We start from the raw sequence: 23,097 nt of genomic DNA on the forward strand, positions 1-23,097 counted from the left end.
CTTTACAAATGCAATCTCATTTCTTCCCAAAGCGACAGCAACTTACTTAATTGAGTTTCTAAAGTGGTCCTCAGCCGGATTCTTCACAGTGCAGCTGTTCAGTAGCCACAAGTCTGCTTCTGAAGCATTCTCTGGGAAACATTAAGCAATGAGATACATTAAGCAATGAGAATTTCATCCTCAGCTCCTATAAAAAGAGAAATGAATTAGTGCAGTGATCAGAATAATACTAATATGTAGCCATCCTTAATGGAATGTTTACATTCGTTTAAAAATTGCTGGAAGAAATCATTAGATTTAAATGCAGGAAAACTCTTTCATACAAGTTATCTGAGAAAGTACTGTCCAAATATCGTTAACCTGAATCAGTAACAAAGCATAGCATATGAGCCAAAGCCTCATTCCTACCATCCCAAACCATACATAGGTCAGTGTTTTCAGTGTGGTACAGTAGTCAAAGTGTTGGGCTAGCACTTGGGGGATTCAGGTTTGAATCCCTACTTGGTCAATGGAAGCTTCCTAGGTGACCTTGGTCTAGACATGCACTCTCAGGATAACCTACCTCAGAAGGTTGTTGTGTTGATAAGAGAATGGCAGTTGAGAGAGGCAGTTAGGAAGGAAGGGGGGGGGAATGGAGAAAGAGATTAATGTAGGATTGCGGAGGATCTTGAAAGAGGGAAGTGAAACCGGTAGTCCTTCCCTGAGGGAAACAGCTCCAAGGAAAAGGGGGAGATCCCTATCAAGTGTTGAAGAAGGAAAATTGGAACCTGTGTGTATGACCCTGCCTCCACTGACTTTAGAAATTTTGTGTCAAATAAGCTTATGCCTGCTTAACTAAGGAGTGACAGCCAAGCGATCTCAACAGTTACAAACACCTGTCGGTAGAACAAAATAGCTATATTTTTGTGACAAACTATCTATTGTGTATAGTTATAAGAAGTTTCCTTCATTCCTGTTGCCTTTCACCTGCCAAGTTTAAAACCGAAACCTCCCTGACAGTCTGAATGGACCATTTCCCTGTAAGAATTAAATAAAACAGTTTATGTGTTGTTTATTAATATCAGCCTCTTGTTTGCCATCTTCAGGCATATACCAATGAAGGGTTTTTCAATTTCTCACCTCCTAGGCTAGGTCAGACTATATCTATATACATTTTAACATCTGGGGGAGGGGGAAATAGGCAGACAAAAGAAGAAAAAGGAGCTGCTCAGTTAATGAAAAAGGAAGTAAGGGAATCATCATAGAAGCAAATGGAATGGCCTGCCTGACATTCCACAAATTATGCAAAACTGAATTAGTCAGGAGGGATTTTTTACGCAGGTAATAGGTCTATACTATAATGGAATGGTTCCAAAAGGTTCTTTAAAAGGAAAGGGGCTGTGGACTATATCACTGTGCATGTAATATCTGTTGCAGTATGTATTATCTTACTTTGCAATTTCTACATCTTTTAACATGTCATCATGTTGATGCTTATGCTTTGTATCAGCTTTGTCTCAGATTTCTGCAATCCTAATCCTATTACATTGTTTACTGGATATCTCATCCTTCAGTGTCAGTGAGAAAGGCAAACTACAAATAACAAAATAAAATTTTACAAAATTCCTGAGAATGTATATTATTTTTATGTACATGGCAACATAAATTAGAAATATGTTTACCACAGTATTTTTTTTATTTTTGTGCTAGAACTGTATCTAACCAAGACAAAAAGTACTGCCCTAAAATTGCACATAACTTTCTTCTTCTTTTCCCATTAACATATCTACATCTCTGTAATACTTTAGAAATTCAAAGAAGCAGGTAGAAATTTGCATAACAGACGCCCCAAAGGTTAAGTGCTACAGTGCTTTGAATAGTGGGAGAACTAAACACAGAAGATTCATTGTGTTTAACTGTTATTAAGGACCTATACTGCAAATATTCTAAAGGAGAGGCTATTGAAATCAACTCTCAATTTTTTGTTTAAAGATTAGGATCAGCAACAAATTTAGTGGTTCAAAAAAACAAAACAAAACTGCCCCCCTTATACCCCAATCCTGAACACATCTGCCACTACAAACAGCTGTATTCCAATATCTGACAGCTAAGAGATCATGGGATATGTGCTGTTGTGTATGCTGGTAACCAAGGACCCAACAATACAAAAATCACCACTGTTTATCTTACAAGGATAATTCAAGGCAACATGGATGTCATTTCCAAGAAAGAAATAATGCACTTAAACCACAACACCATCATACTTTTATAAAACGCTGCCGAGTCTAAAGAAACTCAAAATGTCATGGGAGCTTCTGCACAACTCAAGCACAACAAGAGGTTTTCTAAGGCACCGACTAGCAGCGTTATGCAACAGAAACTGGAGAACTTGGTAAAAAACACACAAAACTGAATCATCAATATAGATATCCACAGAAAGGACCAAAATATTTACACTTAGGCGCTCTAGCTAACATCTCTGTTTGTATCTCTGCCCCTTTTCCCCTCAGCAAGCATTTCTGTTTATTTCACTGCTTCTTTAGATACCAGCCTGAGTATCCTCAAATAGCACTGCACTTAACTTATCGTCTGGGCGAAAAAAGACAGATAATTGTTGAACTTGGTTGAAGTGAAGGCAAAACAGACAGTACAAATGGGTTTCCAAGAACTGAAACTTAGAACAGAAACAAACAGACCCCTATCGCAAGGAGTTAGGCGCATGCTCTGCCCCATGTTTCACATCTTTGAGGTGCACCCTCAAAAGGCCCACAGTCACATGAGAGTAAGACATCAGAAACCTATATATGAGAATAAAGGATTCTGACTGTAGCAGATATGGCATTTTACAGCTTCCTGACATGGCCAAAATTAATATAGCCACAGCTTGCTAAACCAGTGAGCATCCTCTATATCACTGGTTCCCAACCAGGGGTCCGTGGACCCCCAGGGGTCGGCGAGAACTAAATTAAGGTCCGCGAAACAAAGTTATAAACCCATAATAAATTAATATTTTCAATTAAAAGTTCTCTATTATAATATATATATATTCAAATATTATTCTAAGCTTAATGTTTAACTAACAGTTATGATTAAAGTTTATTTTCAAATTCTTGGAATTTTTATTTTGAAGCTTGGGGTCCCTGCACTGAACAAAAAAGTCCTAGTGGTCCCTGGTCAAAAAAAGGTTGGGAACCACTGCTCTATATCGATGAGTTCCTTAATTAAATCCCCTCACATTATCCACACTTAACTTGATGTCCCTCTTTAGAAAACTTCCCCCTCCCCATGTTTAGGTTTCTGAATTTTGCTTCTCTCCACCCACCCACCCCAGCTTTCTTCCATCTAGCTCTTTGCTCTAAACTTCTGGATTAGGCTCCAATATTAAGAACCTATCCTCTCATTACCAGATTCCATTCTATTTTAGAAAACCAAAAGGGACAGATGTTACTCTCCAAACCAGTACCACCCGCCTGCAGGGAGGGATAACTGCACAGAGACCTGGCAGGTCAATGGTCTTTCCTCGCTGGATTTCTTGTAGGACACACTGTGTATAGATTCTCAGCCTTTAAGCTAAATCAAGTGTGTAGTAAAGACACTGGGATAAAGACACTGAGAAATATGATAACGTTTTTATCATTTGTTTTGCATTGTTTGTGAATGGAGTCCGCGGAAAGGCAGCAGTAGGTACAGAATGCCACAGATCAATTGTTATTGGGTGCTAGGCAGAGCATGCGTATTACACACCCACTTCGCAGCCACCCCATTGGTTATTGGATCAATTACCAGGTTCAGTACAACGTACTGGTTTTCACCTAGAAAGCCCTTAATAGCCTCAGACTCACACATCTGTAGGACTGCCTCTCCCACTATGCTCTGTTACATGAGCTTTAATCATCTGAGCAAAGTCTTCTGAGGGTACCACTCTGCAAAGGGGTAAGATCAGCAACAGTCCATACACGTGCATTCTCTGCTGTGGAACAGCTTACCTGAGGAGATCACATAGGACCCATACTTCTATCATTTAATGGCCGTGTGGCTTGGAGCACTCCAGTGACGACATGGAAAAGGGAAAAATTCTTCTTTCTTCCATCAGCACAGCTACAATGTCATTTCTGTCTAGTAGATCACTGACCTTTGCTTCCGTGAACCACTAAGCAGCAGCAACTTCCTTGGCTGATGGGTCATTTATACACACAGACCACCCTCCTTCTGAGCCCTCACTGCCAGGCAGAGGCCTACTCATCACAAGCTGCCTGAGGGGATCATTCAGCTCCCCTTCTTAAACCACCAAGCAGCTTATGGCTGTGCAATCATCATTCTTAATGTGGCCTTATGGGATGTGTGTGTGTGTTAAGTGCCGTCAAGTCGCTTCCGACTCATGGTGAACCCTATGAATCAACGTCCTCCAAAACATCCTATCCTTAACAGCCTTGCTCAGGCCTTGCAAACTGAGGGCCCTGGCTTCCTTTATAGAGTCAATCAATCTCTTGTTGGGTCTTCCTCTTTTCCTGCTGCCTTCAACTTTTCCTAGCATGATGGTCTTTTCCAGTGACTCTTGTCTTCTCATAATGTGACCAAAGTATGACAGCCTCAGTTTAGTCATTTTAGCTTCTAGGGTCAGTTCAGGCTTGATCTGATCTATAACCCACTGATTTGTTTTTTGGCAGTCCACGCCTTCCCTATAATGGCATCAAAGAAGACCAAAACTAGTGCCGCAGACTCCAAAGTCAATTCAAGTGACCACCATACCAAAACCTTGAACAGTTATAGTAAAAAACTCTGCAGTAGGAAAGGTTTTCCAGTGAGAATTGCAGGCTCATCAAAAGGAGTATGAGACAACTTATATCTCCCTAAAAGCACAATATGAACATTAATTTTTTTCCTCAAGCGCTTCTGCCATCATAACTAGCACACCAAGCATTTTATGTTGCACTACAAAAATAGAATTCGTACTTTACAAACTTAGAATTCCCCCCAACACAGCTATTTTGTACCTCTACACACAAGCTGACTTGCAGTTTTTCAGGTCTCACTCATTTCCATACATATGTTTTCACAAGAGCCAAGGTCAGTTTATAAACTGAAACATATTCTGCTTCCATATCAATTTCCCAACCTACGTTTCTGTAAATTCTGTCTGTATTATGTTGCACCCAGAGGCAATATATTGATTTCAAATGCTTTGCTTCTACATATTTCCCCCGACATCTAATCCCACATGGAGTCTGGGTTTAAACTACAACTATCACTTTTAACAGAGAAATAGAGAGAGAGGTTAAAATATAGGGAACTCATCTGAGCCAGAGATGTCCAAACACTTATTAAATTGTAGCTGCCAGCTAGTTATCGACTTTCACGGAATTACCTTCATACTTTACCCTTCGTTACTATATCTGTCTTCTGAAAACTCAGAGATACAGAGCTGAAGGTCTCATACCCAGTAGCCACATAAAAGCCTTGAAGTGCTTAAAAGTTATCTCCCAGCCTAGCGTATTAAGCGAACAGAATTGCTTGAGAAAATTCCAAAATGAGTTCACCAGAAAGCATATCCCCATGGGTTCCAAAAGCCTTCTAATACCAAAAAAACCAACAAACTCTCAATTACACCCCCCTTAAGTAGTTCTGCCTCCATTATCAATCACCATAGCTGAGTATGGAAGAGATGTAGTCCAAAATACTTACAAAAATTAAGCAGACCGAGAGAGAGAACATTAGAGCATAGAGAACAAATTAAAAGGCACATCTGAGGGCATCTCAGGGACTTAACCAGCATTTTAGAGGTGCACTGGAGGCGGCATGCAGGCCTTTGAGTCTGTACTGCTTTTCTTTGTTCTAGTGAAGGAGTGAGAACAACACTATAATTGCCCACTTGGTCCTGCTGCCCTTGCTTCTTGGAACCATGCCACAAATTGTTGTTGCCTTCCAAATATACAGTGGGTCAGATGCCAACCAGGGCGGATTGACCCTCCAGGCCACCAAGAAAAGTCCCTGGGTGGCCACTCCCTGCCAGGACCACTCCAGCACCAGGCAAGTCACAATTCACCTCATGCAGGACGGCCCTGTGGAAGGTGGGCCAAAACCACCCCAACTGCGCGTTGGTAGCTTCTCACCTGGCAGGCAGGACCTCCCATCACTGCAACTCTGCAGCCCCTGATAGGGCGAGGCAAGTGCAAGCCTGCTGTCTCCTCCCTTTGGCCCCATTGGGGGATGGGAGATCAGGGCCCTTTACTCGGGCATTTTTTGCCTCCCAGTCTGCCCCCATATGCAAAGTACCATGAGTGGAGCAAATGTGATGTTTTTGTCAAACTCGTGAGAGCCAGCGTGGTGTAGTGGTTAAGAGCGGTGGTTTGGAGCGGCGGACTCTAATCTGGAGAACCGGGTATGATTCTCCACTCCTCCACATGAGCAGCGGACTCTAATCTGGTAAACTGGGTTGGTTTCCCTGGTCCTCCACATGAAGCCACCTGGGTGACCTTGGGCTAGTCACAGCTCTCTTAGAGCTCTCTCAGCTCCACCTACCTCACAGGTTGTCTGTTGTGCGGAGGGGAAGGGAAGGTGATTGTAAGCCGGTTTGATTCTTCCTTAAGTGGTAGAGAAAGTCAACATATAAAAATCAACTCTTCTTCTTATTCTACAAATGTCTTTGCGTAAAGCAGAGGGAAAACTGAACAAGAGTTTTTGTATACCTTTAGAAATGAAGAGGGGAAAAAGCTCTCTGGAGTGCAGAATCAGTGCAGATGAGTACATACACCCTGCCACGGCATTCCAGTGTGATTAAGGGTTGATCTATTAATTGCTTTGAACTGTCAGTTAACCCACAAACAAAATTGTAATCAATTGTCAACCTTTTAAAATATTACTGTAAAAATCATTCTTCTCTAACATTCAAAGATCTGTACCAAAACAGAACCCCAAAGCTTGACAAGGTAGCAATACATGAACCTGCAGCCATAGCAAATGGTACACTTCAACTGTTTTATAGCAAGAGTGTTTGAAAGCTTGGAGTGAACCCTGGTGGTGAACTAACAGGAAAACAGAGCAGTTACATACACTTGGACATAATTCGGTCCTAGGTGATCTACTGGAATCTCGCATATTTCAACATCTTTGCACTTATGAGGGCTAGAAACCTATCGTGTTTCCTCTCCTTTTTAAAAAGAGAACTTGTGAGTCTTACAATCCATGCCAGGTGTTAAAGAGTACAAAAATGTACAGTTAACAAAACAGACTATGCAAAACGCTTCCTGAACAGTATTTACATGCATCTTGGTATTTTTTCAAGAATGAATTATGTGATCTTTTAATATTATTAGCCATCTTTCTCCTACCGAGCAAGGGCTAAGTATGTGTTTTCTTTTATTGGAGTTTTCTTTGAAACGAATGAGACTGATTCAAAACCAGACACAAAAGTGACTACTGTGAAGCAGAGAACATCAGGCAATCTCCATGTTTATTGTTTGTTGCTCATGTTTCATAGGAACATAGGCATAAATGTTGATTTTTTTTTGCAGATGAACATTTACAACTATTTATGTTTGCACAATCAATTTGCTGAGCACTTATTTAAGAACTTGTCGGGGGGCTTCATATTTGGTCAAACCCTACCAGTTTTCTTCTCAGCCCTGGACACAAGCAACAGAAACGGCCTATCCTCAAGACTGCTTGGAGGATGGCTGGATCCACCCCAATATCAACCCAAAGGAAGAGATGCTCACATAAATTTCCTATAGAGCAGGGGTGGGGAACCTTTTTTCCGCCAAGGGCCATTTGGATATTTATAACATCATTCGCGAGCCGTACAAAATTATCAACTTAAAAATTAGCCAACCAAGCCCCAAGAAGGCAGCTGCCCCAGATGACCCCCTCCCGCGTGGCAAGCAAGCAGGCATCCAACCAGTGGAGCATTCTGTTGCACCTGCCGGGCGTTGCACCCGCTGGCCGTAGCCATCCAGCCGCAAGCCAGAGTTGCTCCTGCTCTGCATGGTCGGGGCTGGATTCTACAGCCAGCTCCTGCTACCTCCGCCTGCAGAGATGAAATAAGGACACACTGACTAAGAACTCACGCCCCCCCCATGCGCATTCTGGCCCTGCCTCCTTTAACCCCTCCATTGTTGCCACTTCCGCCCCCAGCCCTCTTGTAGTACAGAGGGAATATGTTTCTCCATGGCCCGAGTGGGAAAGGGTTAACACAATTTCTTGGAAGGCCCTAGCAGCTTAATAGCTAACAACTCTTCTGCAGGGGGGGGGGAAGGTTCCTTTTCTTGGCAAAACAAACTCACATCTGCTTTGAATAGAGGCTATTCCTGTCTGCGGGAGGGGCAGATCACCAGTCTTAGATCCTTCTGAGCTAGAGATCTGCCAGGACCCATGGAGGGCCAGACTAAATGATTTCACGGGCCTTAAATGGCCCCCGGGCCTGACGTTCCCCACCCCTGCTATAGAGTAAGAAACTGCATGAACTCTGTGCATTATACCATCACATGCAATGAATGTGTGTATGTACACACTGTGGGAGCTTGCCAATAATCAAGATATTCTATCAAGTGTCAACACAGCAAAACAGACACTTGTGCACTTATCACATGTGACAGCTTATACACAATATACAATATCCTACATGGAAGCAATATCTATGTAGAATCTCATGCATGGAGACATTAAGTTTCTGCTATACTAAGTGAAATATCCTGAATTAGAAGAGTCACTAACCTGCAACATACTTGTTGCTCAATAACGTTGTGATGTAAGAAGAAGCCAAGCAGAAAACATTTTAACACTTCTAAAAACAAGGAAATGAACAAAAGAAAATATGGCACAGAAATCCTTTGGTCTTTTCCATTTCCTTGTAGGATACCTTCTAAGGAGTAAAATAAAACACAGTACTTCTTTCTACAAATGTGGATGAAGAACAGCTCTTAATTATCTGAGGTCAGGAGTTTTTATTTCCAAAGAATTTTGAAGTGTTTCAGTTTTCATCCATTTTTCTCTTTATTCCCACAGGTTATTACTGGCAACTTCTCTTCCATTTTCAATGCCTCTCCCTACAGAAGGTAAAGAATGTGCTTCAGATCACTTACCCTGATACAAAACTAAGGAATTCCTCTGAGGTAGCTGTCTTAGTCTCTTGGTGTAAAAACAAAAAAGGAGTTTTGTGGCACCTTAGAGGCCCCTTTCAGATTACCGTTCTAAACCGGGGGTCATCTATCATTGGCTCGTTTCCGAGTAAAGCGATACAGAAATTGGTGTTCATATAGCTAATTTTAATCCATCTATGAGCTGTCTCTAAAGTGCTCTGGCCAATTGAAACAGTGTCGCTATTGTTTTCTTTAACTTTTTTGGCGAAGCATTCTTTTCCAGCTTTTTTAACGTTCTGAGATTTGTGCTATAGCACCATAGCAATCCAATGCATCCGAATGCTGGTGATATAGCACTGAATTGCTATATTGCCAGCATTTGGATGCATTAGATTGCTATGGTGCTATACTGCTATAGCGCAAAGCTCAGGATGTTAAAAAAAAAAAGCTGGAAAAGAACGCACCTCCAAAAAAGGCAGGGGGAAAAATAGCAGTCCCTTTTGGAAATGCTCCAAAGCACACTGGAGTGATTAAGAAGCGCAAAGAAGAACTAAAAACAGGAGAAAGAAGTTTCCAGAAAAAGCGACAGAGCCCCATGATGCCAATGGGACACCACTGGCTTTGTCTGAACAAGTTAAAAAAATCTGTTAGCAGCCAGGAGCCGACCCGGTTGTATCTGAACTGACGCAAAAAACCTGTTAGCAACCCGCTGTTCAACCGGATCACAAGGGCAGTGTGAAAGGGGCCACAGACTAACAATGTTTTATTTCCGAGGACCAATTATTCAGATTGTATGTCTGAATCCTAACTTCATTTTATGTAGACGATTTGGAGGGGGGAAAGTGGGGGGGAGCAGAGTCCAAGGATCATGAAACACAGGAAGTACAGAGCAAAATATCATCATGCATAACTCAAATACGATCAGAAAAAATGGAGACCATCCATTAGTTATACTAAGCTACTTCTTATCTGTAATGGACGAGGAGTGACAGGTTGTGTTAGGATTTTTCTCTCACTATAACTGTTATTATCTTAAGTCTCAGTTCAACCCAGGGAAGGAGGCAGCATCAAAGCTTTGAAAAAGTCTCTTTTGGGCACTTTCATACTCGTCTTCCTTTGAGGTTCTTTGTCGAGGAACTGAGACTCTCACGTCAGGTTACTGTGAACACATAAACATACCTGTACGTGCATACATCTAAGAATGAGCCACCACGCGTTGACCATACAGCCAAGTCCCTAAGAAGAACCATCTAGAACTGGTCACTGGAATTAGTTGTCCTAAGACAGAAATTTTAATGAAATAAATTCATACAGATTTACAGCACACTGTTGACACTATCTGGTTCATTTTTATTATTATTATGGAGTTGGAACAGGTGCAGAATTTTGCAACACTACAGTCACCTTGTCACAGAGAGTTACTTTGTGGTACAAGCAAGACAATTATGCATTTGCCGAATATCCACTTCAAGACAGACTTTTTACCCATATGGGCTAATTATTTCATGCAATTAGAAATGCCATTCCAGCTGAATTAACTGGAAAAGGTCATTTAGCAATCTGCACACAAAAATGTTCAAACGCTAATTTATAAACTATTTCAAATGATTAATACATCTATTAAGCAAAATTAAAATTACTACTAACTGTAACTTTGTTATCATAGAGCCACAGGACCAACGTATGATTTGAAGGAGAAGAGTTGGTTTTTATATGCCGACTTTCTCTACCACTTAAGAAAGAATCAAACTGGCTTACAATTGCCTCCCCCTCCCCACAACAGACACCCTGTGAGGTAGGTGGGGCTGAGAGAGCTCTTAATAGAACTGTGTCTAGCCCAAGGTCACCCAGCTGGCTTCATGTGTAGGAGTGTGGAAACCAACCCAGTTCGCCGGATTAGCCTCCGCCACTCATGTGGAGGAGTGGGGAATCAAACCCGGTTCTCCAGATTAGAGTCCACCACTGCAAACCACTGCTCTTAACCACTACACCATGCTGGCTCTCAAGTAACTTTTATCAACAGATTTGTTTCACCATTGATTGTAAAAATTGTGAACTACAATTCTGAGGCTCCTCCCATTCCAGCTACATCATTACTTAAGTCAATAGTCTTCATGTTATTACCTTTTTGAAATGGAAGACTGAAAGCTGAAGCTGTAAAACATTTGGACCTCTTTTAATATAGTGAACGCTGTGTTTCAGTGTGGTTACGTAGCAACAGCTTGCTATACAGGCCACCTGAGACACATGATCTTTCACTCTGCATGGATGCTACAGGGCAGGAAACATTCCTGTGATAGAACAACTGAACAGACCTGGAGGTCAAGGGTTACAGCAGGGGTAAAACAGGAACTACTCACTTAAATGAATATTGCCCACCACAATCTACATAAAATTCAATACGATTACAATTGAAACTGTAGCACAATGGAATTCACCTGCCCTACGTGCTTTGTAAAAGAAGCGGGTGTAGATATGCTTATGCTGTTCACTTTTGCATGCCATCACAACAATGCATATTCTGAGGATTACTGCTTAACTGTGAAGTTAGTCACCATACTCTGTAGGGCAGCCACATAAGCATATCAGTTTTGAAATTCAGCTGAAATCCTCAGCATTTTAACCTGTGCCAAGGGACATTGCTCATCCCAATGTACTGGCATTTCATTTCCAACAGAATTCTCAAGTAAGTAATGGAGTACCACTGTCCATGGAGAACCAGTGTGGTATAGTGGTTAAGAGCGGTGGACTCTAATCTGGACAACCAGGTTGGTTTCCCCACTCCTGCACATGAAGCCTGCTGGGTGACCTTGGGCTAGTCATAGCTCTCTCTGAAGTCTCTCACCCCACCTACCTCACAAGGTATCTGTTGTGGGGAGAGGAAGGGCAGGAGATTGTAAGCCGGTTTGATTCTCCTTAAAAGGTAGAGTAAATCGGCATATAAAAACCAACTCCTCCTCCTCCTCTTCTTTGGACTGTTTAAACTGAATTGCTTTTCCTAAGAGAAAAAGGGCCATGGGTGGGGCTCTGCTCATGGAAGTGAACTTTCCAGTTTTACCTGGGAACCTGCAGACCACCACTAGAATGAGCAGACCTGTCTTCCACGCAACACAGGGTATTTTGGGATCCAACCCATATTCTCTACTATTTTTCTAAGAAAGAAAAATGCACAGGATGGGAGTAACCCCAATTTTTCTTTTCAAACTTTTGTGGTTTTGCACTTTTTACAGCAGTGTCTCTTAAAGTCCAGAAGACCCTCTTTAATTTACATTCATACTTGGTCGGTCTGTCTGTCAGAAAAGTCTACTCAGTCAGAAGTCAAAGTAATTATTTCCCTCCATTTCCTTATATTTGTCAGAAGGAAAATTGCTAGCATGTGAGAAGAGGCAGGAACAAATAAGTTAATAGTGAAAGCTGCTACATCAGCAAGAAATATGAAGCCAAATTTTTCCATCCTCACAGATCTGAGCATACAGCGCTCCATGTACTGCCCGAGCACTTCATGAAGGAAACTTATATCTAAGCACATGCAGAGAAAACAAAAAATCTACTAGTACAAGGGAGGGGAGAGGGAAAAGTTCATTACTACTGGTAGGGTTGCCAGGTCCCTCTTCGCCACCAGCTGGAGGTTTCTGGGGAGGAGTCTGAGGAGGGCAGAGTTCGGGGAGGGGAGGGACTTCAATGCCATAGAGTCCAGTCGCCAAAGTGGTCATTTTCCCCAGGTGAACTGATCTCTATCGGCTGGAGATCAGTTGTAATAGCAGGAGATCTCCAGCTAATACCTGGAGGTTGGCAACCCTAACTACTGGGAGCAGGACTATGGTGGCTACAAGCTACGGCAGCCAAACGTCCAATGAATCCCTGAATATGAAAGCTGCATCTCTTTGACTTCCAAAAGTGGCATGTACCATCATACCCTGAACGGGATTTCGCTGGGATATCGGGCAACCCACGGCTGCTAGGCCGAGTTACACGGGCCACTGGTGTGACCCTGAATGGCGTTTGTTTTTATCAACCCTCTTTTGCCAATACTGAAAACAGTAGCTGACAAGCCTTAAGTAATGGTAAGTAATAATGTGAGTAAAAGAAACACAAACAAGAACAGAAATTCCCCATAAATTGGGGGGGGGGGTAATAAACAAGAAACTAGTGCATGACCTGTACTTTTTCTTCTGCTCCTGCAATCAAAAATAAACTCAAGATAATGTCCTTTCGAGATTGCAGATGTTGCATTTGGAAACATGCCATCCACCAAGTTTTTTTTTTCTTGTAAGGGAAAGGTCATGCAGTCACAACTGCAGTCAGAATACTTGTATTCTTTTTGAACCTTAAAATGTTGTTACAATGCAAGCCATTTTCATCTTTGTTCTGTACACGTTGACAAGTTTCCAACTGTGCACTAAAGCAGCTTTTGCTTCGTTAGCGTTGGGCCAGATTCATCTCTTTTCACTAAGCAAGCACACAGGCAAATATTATGCAAATCTCTTAACTGCAAATACCGTGTGGGCTTATGTTAAGCAGGAGAGGACATGCAAAGTGCATGGAAATAGCCATGAAAGGATTTATCCTGGGAACGGGATTTGTCACACCACCTTTTCATTTCATGCAAGATAATATTTTTTTTCATATCAACAGCTGAACCTCTGACAATGGGCAATATCAGGTGGCTGGCTTATTATGCAAAGTGCATTAAAGAACCCTTGTTGAATTCTTCAAAATTGCTAAACAGGATATTTGTATAAAGTATGGTGTGTTTGCATAAGTAAGTTTGCATGGGTTGGGCCACAGAAAAAATTATAACGGATGGCTCTTGTCAAACTTAACATTTGCTACATGGAAAATATGCCTGATTTGTGAGGAACAGGTGTACACAGGGACAGGAGGAAGTAGCTATTGTACGGTCCTTGTTTGGATGCAATTTATGAAGACACTCAGGAAACAAATTTCTGGAGAGAGTCCTGTAGGAATAAATGCCACATATAGCTTTCCCATGTATGCTTCTCCCGGCCTATCAATATTGTTCCTTCCTTGACTTCCTCAACTCAGTTTTTCAAGACGTTTTCTTCACTTTGATTTTGCTGGGTAGATGCTATGTGTCTGACATGGCTGGGGATATTCATTTCCCCACTATCAGCTGCCAAGAAAGGAGAAAGCGGGCTGTAAAGAAAACAGTGTAAAACCCCCACCACGTCAGCCACCCAGGAAAAGGGCAAGCTGGCCGCAGTGGGGGCGGTGACCGTTTTACTCCCCTTTCTCCATGGCCAGCTTGCTGTCCTCTGGGCACCTTAGTAGATCTCACTCTCTGACCCGAGCTGCTGTGCCTCCTGCTGAGGAGTGAGAAGACAGCATGGGAAAAGGTGAGGATGAGGAAGGTGAGGATGAGGAAGGTGAGAGGCAGCCCTCTCTGTGAACTGCAGAGAAGAAGAGGAAGAAGAGGAAGAGGAGGAAGAAAAGTTGGTTTTCATAGCCTGATTTTCTCTACCGTAAAGCGCCTCAAACCGTCTTACAATCACCTTCCCTTCCCCACAACAGACACCTTGTGAGGTAGGTGGGGCTGAGAGAGTTCAGAGAGTACTGGGACTAACCCAAGGTCACCCAGCAGGTTTCATGTGGAGGAGCGAGGAATCCAATCTGGTTCACCTGGTTAGAGTCCACCGCTCATGTGGACAAGTGGGGAATCGAACCCGGTTCTCCAAAGTACCACTGCATTAGAGCGCTCAGTCTGACAGCATACTAAAACACTGTGGTAACAGGCATGGCTAATCTTCTTCGTCAGCTTTCGAAGTACCGTATCTTTTTTACATTAACACAGGCTCTCTTATTAATATTAATGGCAACAATTAGAGCACAAATAGGAAGTTACAGACAAAAGCCCCTTTTAATTATACTTTACGGAGAGAGGCAAGCAAGTGGAGCAGAGGAGAGGTTGTGTGGGAGGACCTGGTCAATTAGTTTCTATTCATTAGAAGCATATTTTTATCACTCCACTGCAACAGCTTCCACTCAGGCATGTTTGTTTATCAACAGATATTTTCTCATTTGATGATTGTCATTGGAATGCATGATCGTATTTAAATTGGGTTGGATCCTATGACTTCCTTCCACTAAACTGGGCACTAGGACTTTCTTCCCACAAGTCTTCCTTCAACAGAGACTTTTCTCTATCCGGAGTCATTCTCCATCAGAGGAATTATTTCTGCCTTAAAAGAAAACTTAGCAGAAGGGAGTCATGGGATCCAACCCTATATTTAGTCTGCTTTGCATCCCAAAAGGCTCTCAAAAACAACATGAGTCGACTGTCTATGACAGTGGTTCCCAATCATGTTGTGCCTGTGGGCACTATTGGAAACAAGAGAAAGGGTAGTACGTGCCACCACAACATGACTACTGGGGAAGTGGGGGTGAGTCCATCCCAAAATGGCTGCCCTGGTGACAAGGCCCAACACAAATGTTGGAGGTTCCAGGCCAAGCTTCCTTCCTGGACTCGTCTGAATCATCTCCTGCTCCAGGTAAATAAAGAAAAACTGGAATAAGCATTTTGATCTAGTGGAAGAGACGATGTTTGGTTTCAGTTTCCAAAGGAGGCTGAGGGTTTTCTCCCTGCGTGTCCACAGGAAAAGACTGTCAAGCTATGAGACTTGGACTCAGGTCCCCTTGCAACTTCTTCTTCCCCCATAAAGAAGGGAGGGTGCTGCCTGCTTGGCTGGTATTCCCCTCCCCCCCTGTCAGTCTCTCCAGGTCTGTAAAGACATTTCTGCTCTCGGCAATGGGCCTCTCATTTCATTTCATTTCATTAACCTTTATTGGCATACCAAAAGACAGAAATAGAAAAAAACAACAATATACCTCCAAAGGGCAATACATATAAGTTACAAGTCGGGTTAATAAAACTTTTCTTGTTCTTTATGAACTCCTGTAAGAAATTCAGCCACAGTAGCCGTAATTTTAGGATCATGGTCACTCAAAAGAAATTTGCATTTCACTTCATTACTCCTGTATGTCTTGTACTGGAGCAAAGTAGATAGCAGTTTATCCCGCAGAGTCACATAGAAGGGGCAATCAAAAAGGATGTGGTCAATTGTATCTAACAAGTTTAAACCGCATGTGCATAGGCGTTCATGTCTAGGGATCTGGAGGTATCGGCCTAAGAGCATCCTAGATGGGAATGCATTAACCCTAGCTAATAGAAAAGCGCGGCGTTGAGAAGGTATCTCTAGGTTATCTAGATACCTAGCCATTTTACCCAATCCATTATTAAGGCCTAGGGCCGCCGGAGAGCAGATGGGGGGAAGAGCTGGGTTAAAATTCTGCAATTCTACATCAAGGAGACGTTGCTTGATTCTTTTAAAGATGTAAGATTCATTGGCCAGAGCAAGATTATCTAAATCAATTCCAATTTGGCAGAGTCTAGATCTAATCAATATGTCCCATGAGAAATAATGAAGTTCACTTTTCAAGAAATATAAAAGGGAACCTGGCTATGAGACTTGGACTCAGGTCCCCTTGCAACTTCTTCTTCCCCCATAAAGGGAGGGTGCTGCCTGCTTGGCTGGTATTCCCCTCCCCCCCGTCAGTCTCTCCAGCTCTGTAAAGACATTACTGCTCTCAGCAATGGGCCTCTCGACAATGGGCCCTTTTCCAGGCCTCCCCACGGTTCCCAGAGCTGCACTCACCCCTACTGATCTCTCTGGATATCTTTCTATTTGAATAATCTGCTTTAAGTGCCCAGAACCCTCAAAGAGAAGCAAGGCAGTGAATGGAGGACACCTGTACCAGTGTGGCACCCAGGGAAGGGGCAGCCTTGACAATCCAAAGGAGCACAAAAGTCAGAGGAAAGGGGGGGTGGGAAAGCCAGGCAAGGTCAAGAGAGACTCTGGGGAAGACAGGCTTCTGGCAACTGTTGGAATTTATTCCCCAAAGGGCTCCGTGTTGTTACTAGAGAACCAACCCTGCCTGTCATACAAACCAATTAAAAAAATGCCGATCCCAAGCATCAATCATCTTTTCAGAATGGAAGCACAGCAGCATGATGTTGCCCTCTGGCATGGTGTAGTGTTTAAGAGTGGTGGTTTGGAGCAGTGGAGTCTGATCTGGAGAACCGGGTTTGATTCCCCACTCCTCCACATGAGCGGCGGAGGCTAATCTGGTGAACTGGATTTGTTTCCCCACTCCTCCACATGAAGCCAGCTGGGTGACCTTGGGCTAGTCACAGCTCTCTCAGCCCCACCTACCTCACAGGGTGTCTATTGTGGGGAGGGGAAGGAGATTGTAAGCCAGTTTGATTCTTCCTTAAATGGTGGAAGAAGAGGAAGAAGAAGACGAGGAAGACGAAAAAGAAGAGTTAGTTTTTATATGCTGACTTCCTCTACCACTTCAGGGAGAATCAAACTGGCTTACAATCTCCTTCCCTTCCCCACAACAGACACCCTGTGAGGTAGGTGTGGCTGAGAGAGCTCTAAGAGCTGTGACTAGCCCAAGGTCACCCAGCTGGCTTCATGTGTAGGAGTGGGGAAACAAATCCAGTTCACCAGATTAGCCTCTGCCGCTCATGTGGAGGAGCGGGGAATCAAACCCGGTTCTCCAGATCAGAGTCCACCGCTCCAAACCACTGCTCTTAACCACTACACCACGCTGGCTCTCCCAAAACCTTATCCCCCAAAACTCAAAAAGTTTGCAGTGGCCAGGAAACATATTGGTGCCCGTCGGCATCACGTTGAGGATCACCGACCTTTGAATCTTAAATGTGAGAGTGGCGTTGATACTCTAGTTCCAACATGACAAACACACATGCATGAACCTGTCCTGCCTATAGAATAAGCCAATACAGCATGCTAGAACTACTCATTACAGCAATGATATTTATATCTACAACTACTCTGAAAGAGGCTATAATTCCGTGCAGGTTACCTGCTGTTATTAATCTGCAGGATTCGCAACTAAATACTCATGCTCAGAAAGCTTCAGAGCTTTGGCTGGGAGTCGTAACTGAAACCAAAGACTGATGCCAGGAAAAAAAGAACATCTCTTTGTGGGATACTGAAAATTAATTCAGATTTTGTAATTACACTTTAAGCTGAAATCAGGAAGGGGAATCCATTCAGGAAATCTAGAGCAATTTCAAAAGTTAACAATGGAAACTGTCATCTTAATGTATGAAAACAGCATCTCCAAGGAAATTACATTCAAGGTCGACAGCTCAATTAGAAGCACACCTACGTTAGCAAATGTCTACATCTAAAAAAATGCTTGATTTAAAACCAGTTGAGTATTTTAATAAACTCAAAAGTTTAAAAATATCCAGACAAGATGCACTGTGAGTGAACTCCCTGGAAACTACAAGCTTTTCCAGCAATGCCTTTCACCCTACGGTATTTCAAAATAAGAAAGCTTATATATTATACATTTATGAAAATAGTACTTAATCCTTAGTGCAGAACTGCTAAGAGGGACTCCCTGCTAAGCTGCCAAAGGCATTTGCTGAGAAGCAGAAAATCCTGTGGCACAATCTACTGTAATACATAAATGATAAAAAAAAACAAGAAGGTTCAAACAAGCCTTACAATGAATTCTAGATAACAGAAATACAATTTACAAACTGAAGCGCCTCCATGCCATTCGATAACATTCCAAGCCCACCAGACCACCGTAACAGCTAGACTGGCTGCCCTCCCCAAACATTCATCATAACATGTTGCAGAGCTGTTTTTACAACATAAGAGAATCAAATCCAAAGTTGTATCTGGCAGTTGTGCACATACAAAAACGGAGTCCGTTCTCTGCAACTCCTGTGGGACCAAGTAACTAGCCAGCTGAGAGGAAACGTCATTTATTTATTATTTAAATCATTTTAATGCTGCCTTTCCACCCAGTCAGGGTTTACAAGGGGGTGTACAGAAAACATTAAAAATTACAAAATAACTCAATAAAAACAAACAAACAATACCAGAATCAGGGAGGAGGGCCAATAATGGTTATTGGAGGTATACCAAGTGAATACCAAAAGTCTTCACCAACTGTTGGAAGACACCGATAGAGGGAGATAGATTCATAAGACAGAAGGTGGTCCTTAAAGTATGCTGGTCCCAGGACAGACAAGGTTTAAAGGTCAATAGCAGCACCCTGAACTGAGCCTGAAAGCAAACTGGAAGCCAATGTATTTGGCCCAAGACTGGAGTGATATGGTCCCTAAGACCCACTCCAGTGTGAGAGCCAGTGTGGTACAGTGGTTAAGAGCTGTGGTTTGGAGCAGTGGACTCTGATCTGGAGAATCCGATTCAATTCCCCACTCCTCCATATGAGTGGCGGAAGCTAATCTGGTGAACTGGGTTGGTTTCCCCACTCCTACACATAAGGCCAGCTGGGTGACCTTGGGCTAGTCACAGTTCTATTAAGAGCTCTCTCAGCCCTACCTATCTCACAGGAGAGGGGAAGGGAAGGTGATTGTAAGCTGGTTTGATTCTGCCTTAAGTGGTAGAGAAAGTCAGCATATAAAAACCAACTCTTCTTCTTCCAGTGAACACTCTGGCCACAGCATTCTGCACAAGCTGCAGCTTCCAGAAAGTCTTCAAGGGCAGCCCCACAGACAGCGCATTGCAGTAATCTAATTGAGATGTTACCAAGGCAGTTACCATGCCAGAGTAAATGGGATTCCAGAGGAAGGAAGCGTTGGAAGACAGAAGGGGATCAGCAGTTCTAATGTTCAGGAGTCACATTTTGTTCACAAGTTACCGTTTGGCCAGCCTTGTTAACAAACCTGATTTAAAAACAAAACAAAACTATAGAACCTATAGAACTATAGACCAAGTCCTATGAGAAAAGGCTGAAGGAGCTGGGTATGTTTAGCCTGAAGAGGAGACTGAGAGGTGATATGATAACCATCTTCAAGTACCTGAAGGGCTGTCATATAGAGGAAGGTGCCGAGTTGTTTTCTGTTGCCCCAGAAGGTTGGACCTTCAAGGGGTTGAAATTAAATCAGAAGAGTTTCCGTCTAGACATTAGGAAGAATTTTCTAACCATTAGAGCGGTTCCTCAGTGGAACAGGCTTCCTCGGGAGGTGGTAAGCTCTCCTTCCCTGGAGGTTTTTAAGCAGAAACTAGATGGCCATCTGTCAGCAATGCTGATTCTATGACCTGAGGCAGATCATGAGAGGGAGGGCACCTTGGTCATCTTCTGGGCATGGAGTATGGTTCACTGGGGTGTGTAGGGGAGGTAGTTTGGAATTTCCTGCATTGTGCAGGAGGTTGGACTAGATGACCCTGGTGGTTCCAGCCAACTCTATTATTCTATGATTCTGATTCTAATAAAAATGGAGTGTGCTAGTAGTATGCACCCAAACAATCCCTCGTTTAAAGCATCCCTCCTGACAGATACTGAGAAAAGCCAGCTGACTTTCTGCAGCTGCACTCCACCTAAATCCTAGCTGTACTACACACACACACACACACATACACACAAGAGCAAGCTTTTGTGGTACTCTTATTTCTTATCACTCTGACAACACTGAGAACCACAGCAGATGGTCCGCTTCAAGTATCATTCTAACAGGGTGTTTCTTTTGTGCAAACATCTGATAAAAGAAGACTGCAGCAATGATTTACTAATATTTAAAGCGGAACATCCATAGAACACAAAACTGTTTCTTTTTACTGCTTGAACTGCTTTCACCTTTTATCTACTTTGCAACTGGGACACAAAAAGAAAATAAATATGACTCGGATGGCAGGTAGACAAACGCACAGGAGGTTTGGTTACTGCCAAGGGGGGTGGGGAGGGAGACCGAGAGTAACCGTCTGCGCGCTTGCAAAGAGATCTCGAATCAAAACAATGGGGGGGCTGTTCCTCTCGGTTTTTTCCACTGCGAGGCAGGCTATCCATCGGAGCACAAGCAGTTGCTGCAAAAGTCAGCAAAAAGCCAGCTAGAAAAGCACTCCCTGGATTGCCTCCTGCTGTTCAGTTTTTGTGACATCTTGATTGAGCCAAAAGCAAATCATAAGCCTGCCTTTCCCACAATATTACAAGTTGTTCAAACCTCACCACTGCGCTGTGCCCGACTTACTGGGTTGATTAGCAACTAAGCCAGCAAAAAGAAAAAAAAAATCCTTTCTAAATTTCACTCCAAGGCTAAAGGAAGTTAACTTTGCTTTTACTTTACATCAGTTTGCATGGCCAAATGTCAGCATTAGCCAAGCTAGGAGATCTTTGATATTTTCCCTACATAAACATGACATGTGAAGCACAGAATAAGTTCTTTTACTATAGCTAGGGCAAAGAATGCCACATTTTATAAATGCCTGCACTTCAAAGAAAAAATAAACAATTAGGATGGATCCCCGTTTCTGTAAACCGAACAAGTTCATAAATGCGATTTTTATTGGTCTTCCCTTTTCCAGCAGTCCCCCAAACTGCTATTTGCCAATGGCCAGGCCCTTCTTCAACAGTACACTATGCAACAAGCTGAAGCTGGAGGGTGAGAGATTCAAAACAGGTAAAAGGAAGCATTTCTTCACACAATGCATAGTTAAATTGTGGAACTCCCTGCCCCAGGATGTAGTAATGGCTGCCAACTTGGAAGGCTTTAAGAGGGGAGTGGATATGTTCATGGAGGAGAGGGCTATCCATGGCTACTAGTAAAAATGGATACTAGTCATGATGCATACTTATTCTCTCCAGGATCAGAGGAGCAGGCCTATTACATTAGGTGCTTTGGAATACAGGCAGGATGGTGCTGCTGCAGTTGTCTTGTTTGTGGGCTTCCTAGTTGGCCACTTTGTGAACAGACTGCTGGACTTGATGGACCTTGATCTGATCCAGCATGGCCTCTCTTACGTTCTTATGTTAACATGGAGAAGCACAGCAAAATGGTGGACTTGGCAGGAATGTTCTCTCTCACATTTGCACAGATGGAGCTGAGCTTAGTTTGTTCTCACACCAGCGAAAATGATCGATTTCTCTTCATGCTGCATCCCCTCCAAGGGCATGCTCTTCTGGAATGCTCTCCAGCCACAGCATTGGCTGTTCTAAAGGTTATTAGAGAAGAGGAAACTATTTCAAAACTCCGGTCTGCAAACTCATGCTGGACCCAACTCATGATCTCCAAGTGCAAGCATGCCAGACACAGCCATCAGAAAGTTGACCTTGGGTTCAAAACTCCATTGATGCTTGCTAGGTGAATGTTGGTCAGTCACCCTCTTTCAAGCTAATCTATCTCATAGGGTTGCTGTGAAGGTAAAATACAAGATATATGCTGTTCGGAGCTCCTTGGAGGATGGGATAAACAAAAAATACATAAGTAAGGAAAGATTCCAAAGCAGCAGCAGCAGGAGGAAGAAGAAGAGGAAGAAGAGCTGTTTTTTTATATGCCGACTTTCTGTACCACTTAAGGGAGAATCAAACCTGGCTACAATCACCTTCCCTTCTCCACAACAGACACCCTGTGAGGTGGGTGAGGCTGAGAGAGTGCAACTCGGCCAAGGTCACCCAGCTGGCTTCATGTGTAGGAGTGGGGAAACCAACCCAGTTCATCAGATTAGCCTCCGCCGCTCATGTGGAGGAGTGGGGAATCAAACCCAGTTCTCCAGATCAGAGTCCACTGCTGCAAACCACCGCTCTTAACCACTACACCACACTGGCTCTTTATTGACTGGGACTCTTTATTGACTGGGAACCATTGTTCTTATCTCTGTGTGGCAGAAGAATTTTCCACAGGGTGAAAAATTCTTGGAATGCTTTCCAAACTGAGAACAGTTCCTAACAGTTATTTGTATAAGGCATTTAAATGTGGGCAGGAATATTTACAGGTACTATGTTACCACCTGCCCCACAAAAGGTGTACAAAGGCCCCACATTCTGCAGAGGCAGAAGGGTTGGCAAGAAGCTCTGTGCATACAATCTTTCCCAGGAACACAAATCCTCGTTCCACCACCAGCGAGCAACTACGCATTTCATAGCAATGAAGCTTCCTCACGTCTTCCCCAAATGTGGGAGCTGCCAAGAAGCATCTGAAACATACTGCAGAGAATCCAAACTGACACTGATGCACCAGGCA

General features: G+C 43.1%; 1 protein-coding gene across 1 annotated transcript in view; it reads right to left on the reverse strand.

The window, feature by feature from the left end:
• The window catches only part of CDKAL1 (CDK5 regulatory subunit associated protein 1 like 1), a 361,142-nt gene that overhangs the window by 308,730 nt on the left and 29,315 nt on the right, over window positions 1-23,097 (reverse strand). Inside the window, exon 4 of the mRNA XM_056854106.1 lies at window positions 47-131. Coding sequence (XP_056710084.1) covers window positions 47-131 — 85 coding nt within the window. The remainder of the gene's footprint in view (window positions 1-46; window positions 132-23,097) is intronic.

Source organism: Euleptes europaea, chromosome 8 (genome assembly GCF_029931775.1).
Source record: "Euleptes europaea isolate rEulEur1 chromosome 8, rEulEur1.hap1, whole genome shotgun sequence".
NCBI classification, from domain to species: domain Eukaryota; kingdom Metazoa; phylum Chordata; class Lepidosauria; order Squamata; family Sphaerodactylidae; genus Euleptes; species Euleptes europaea.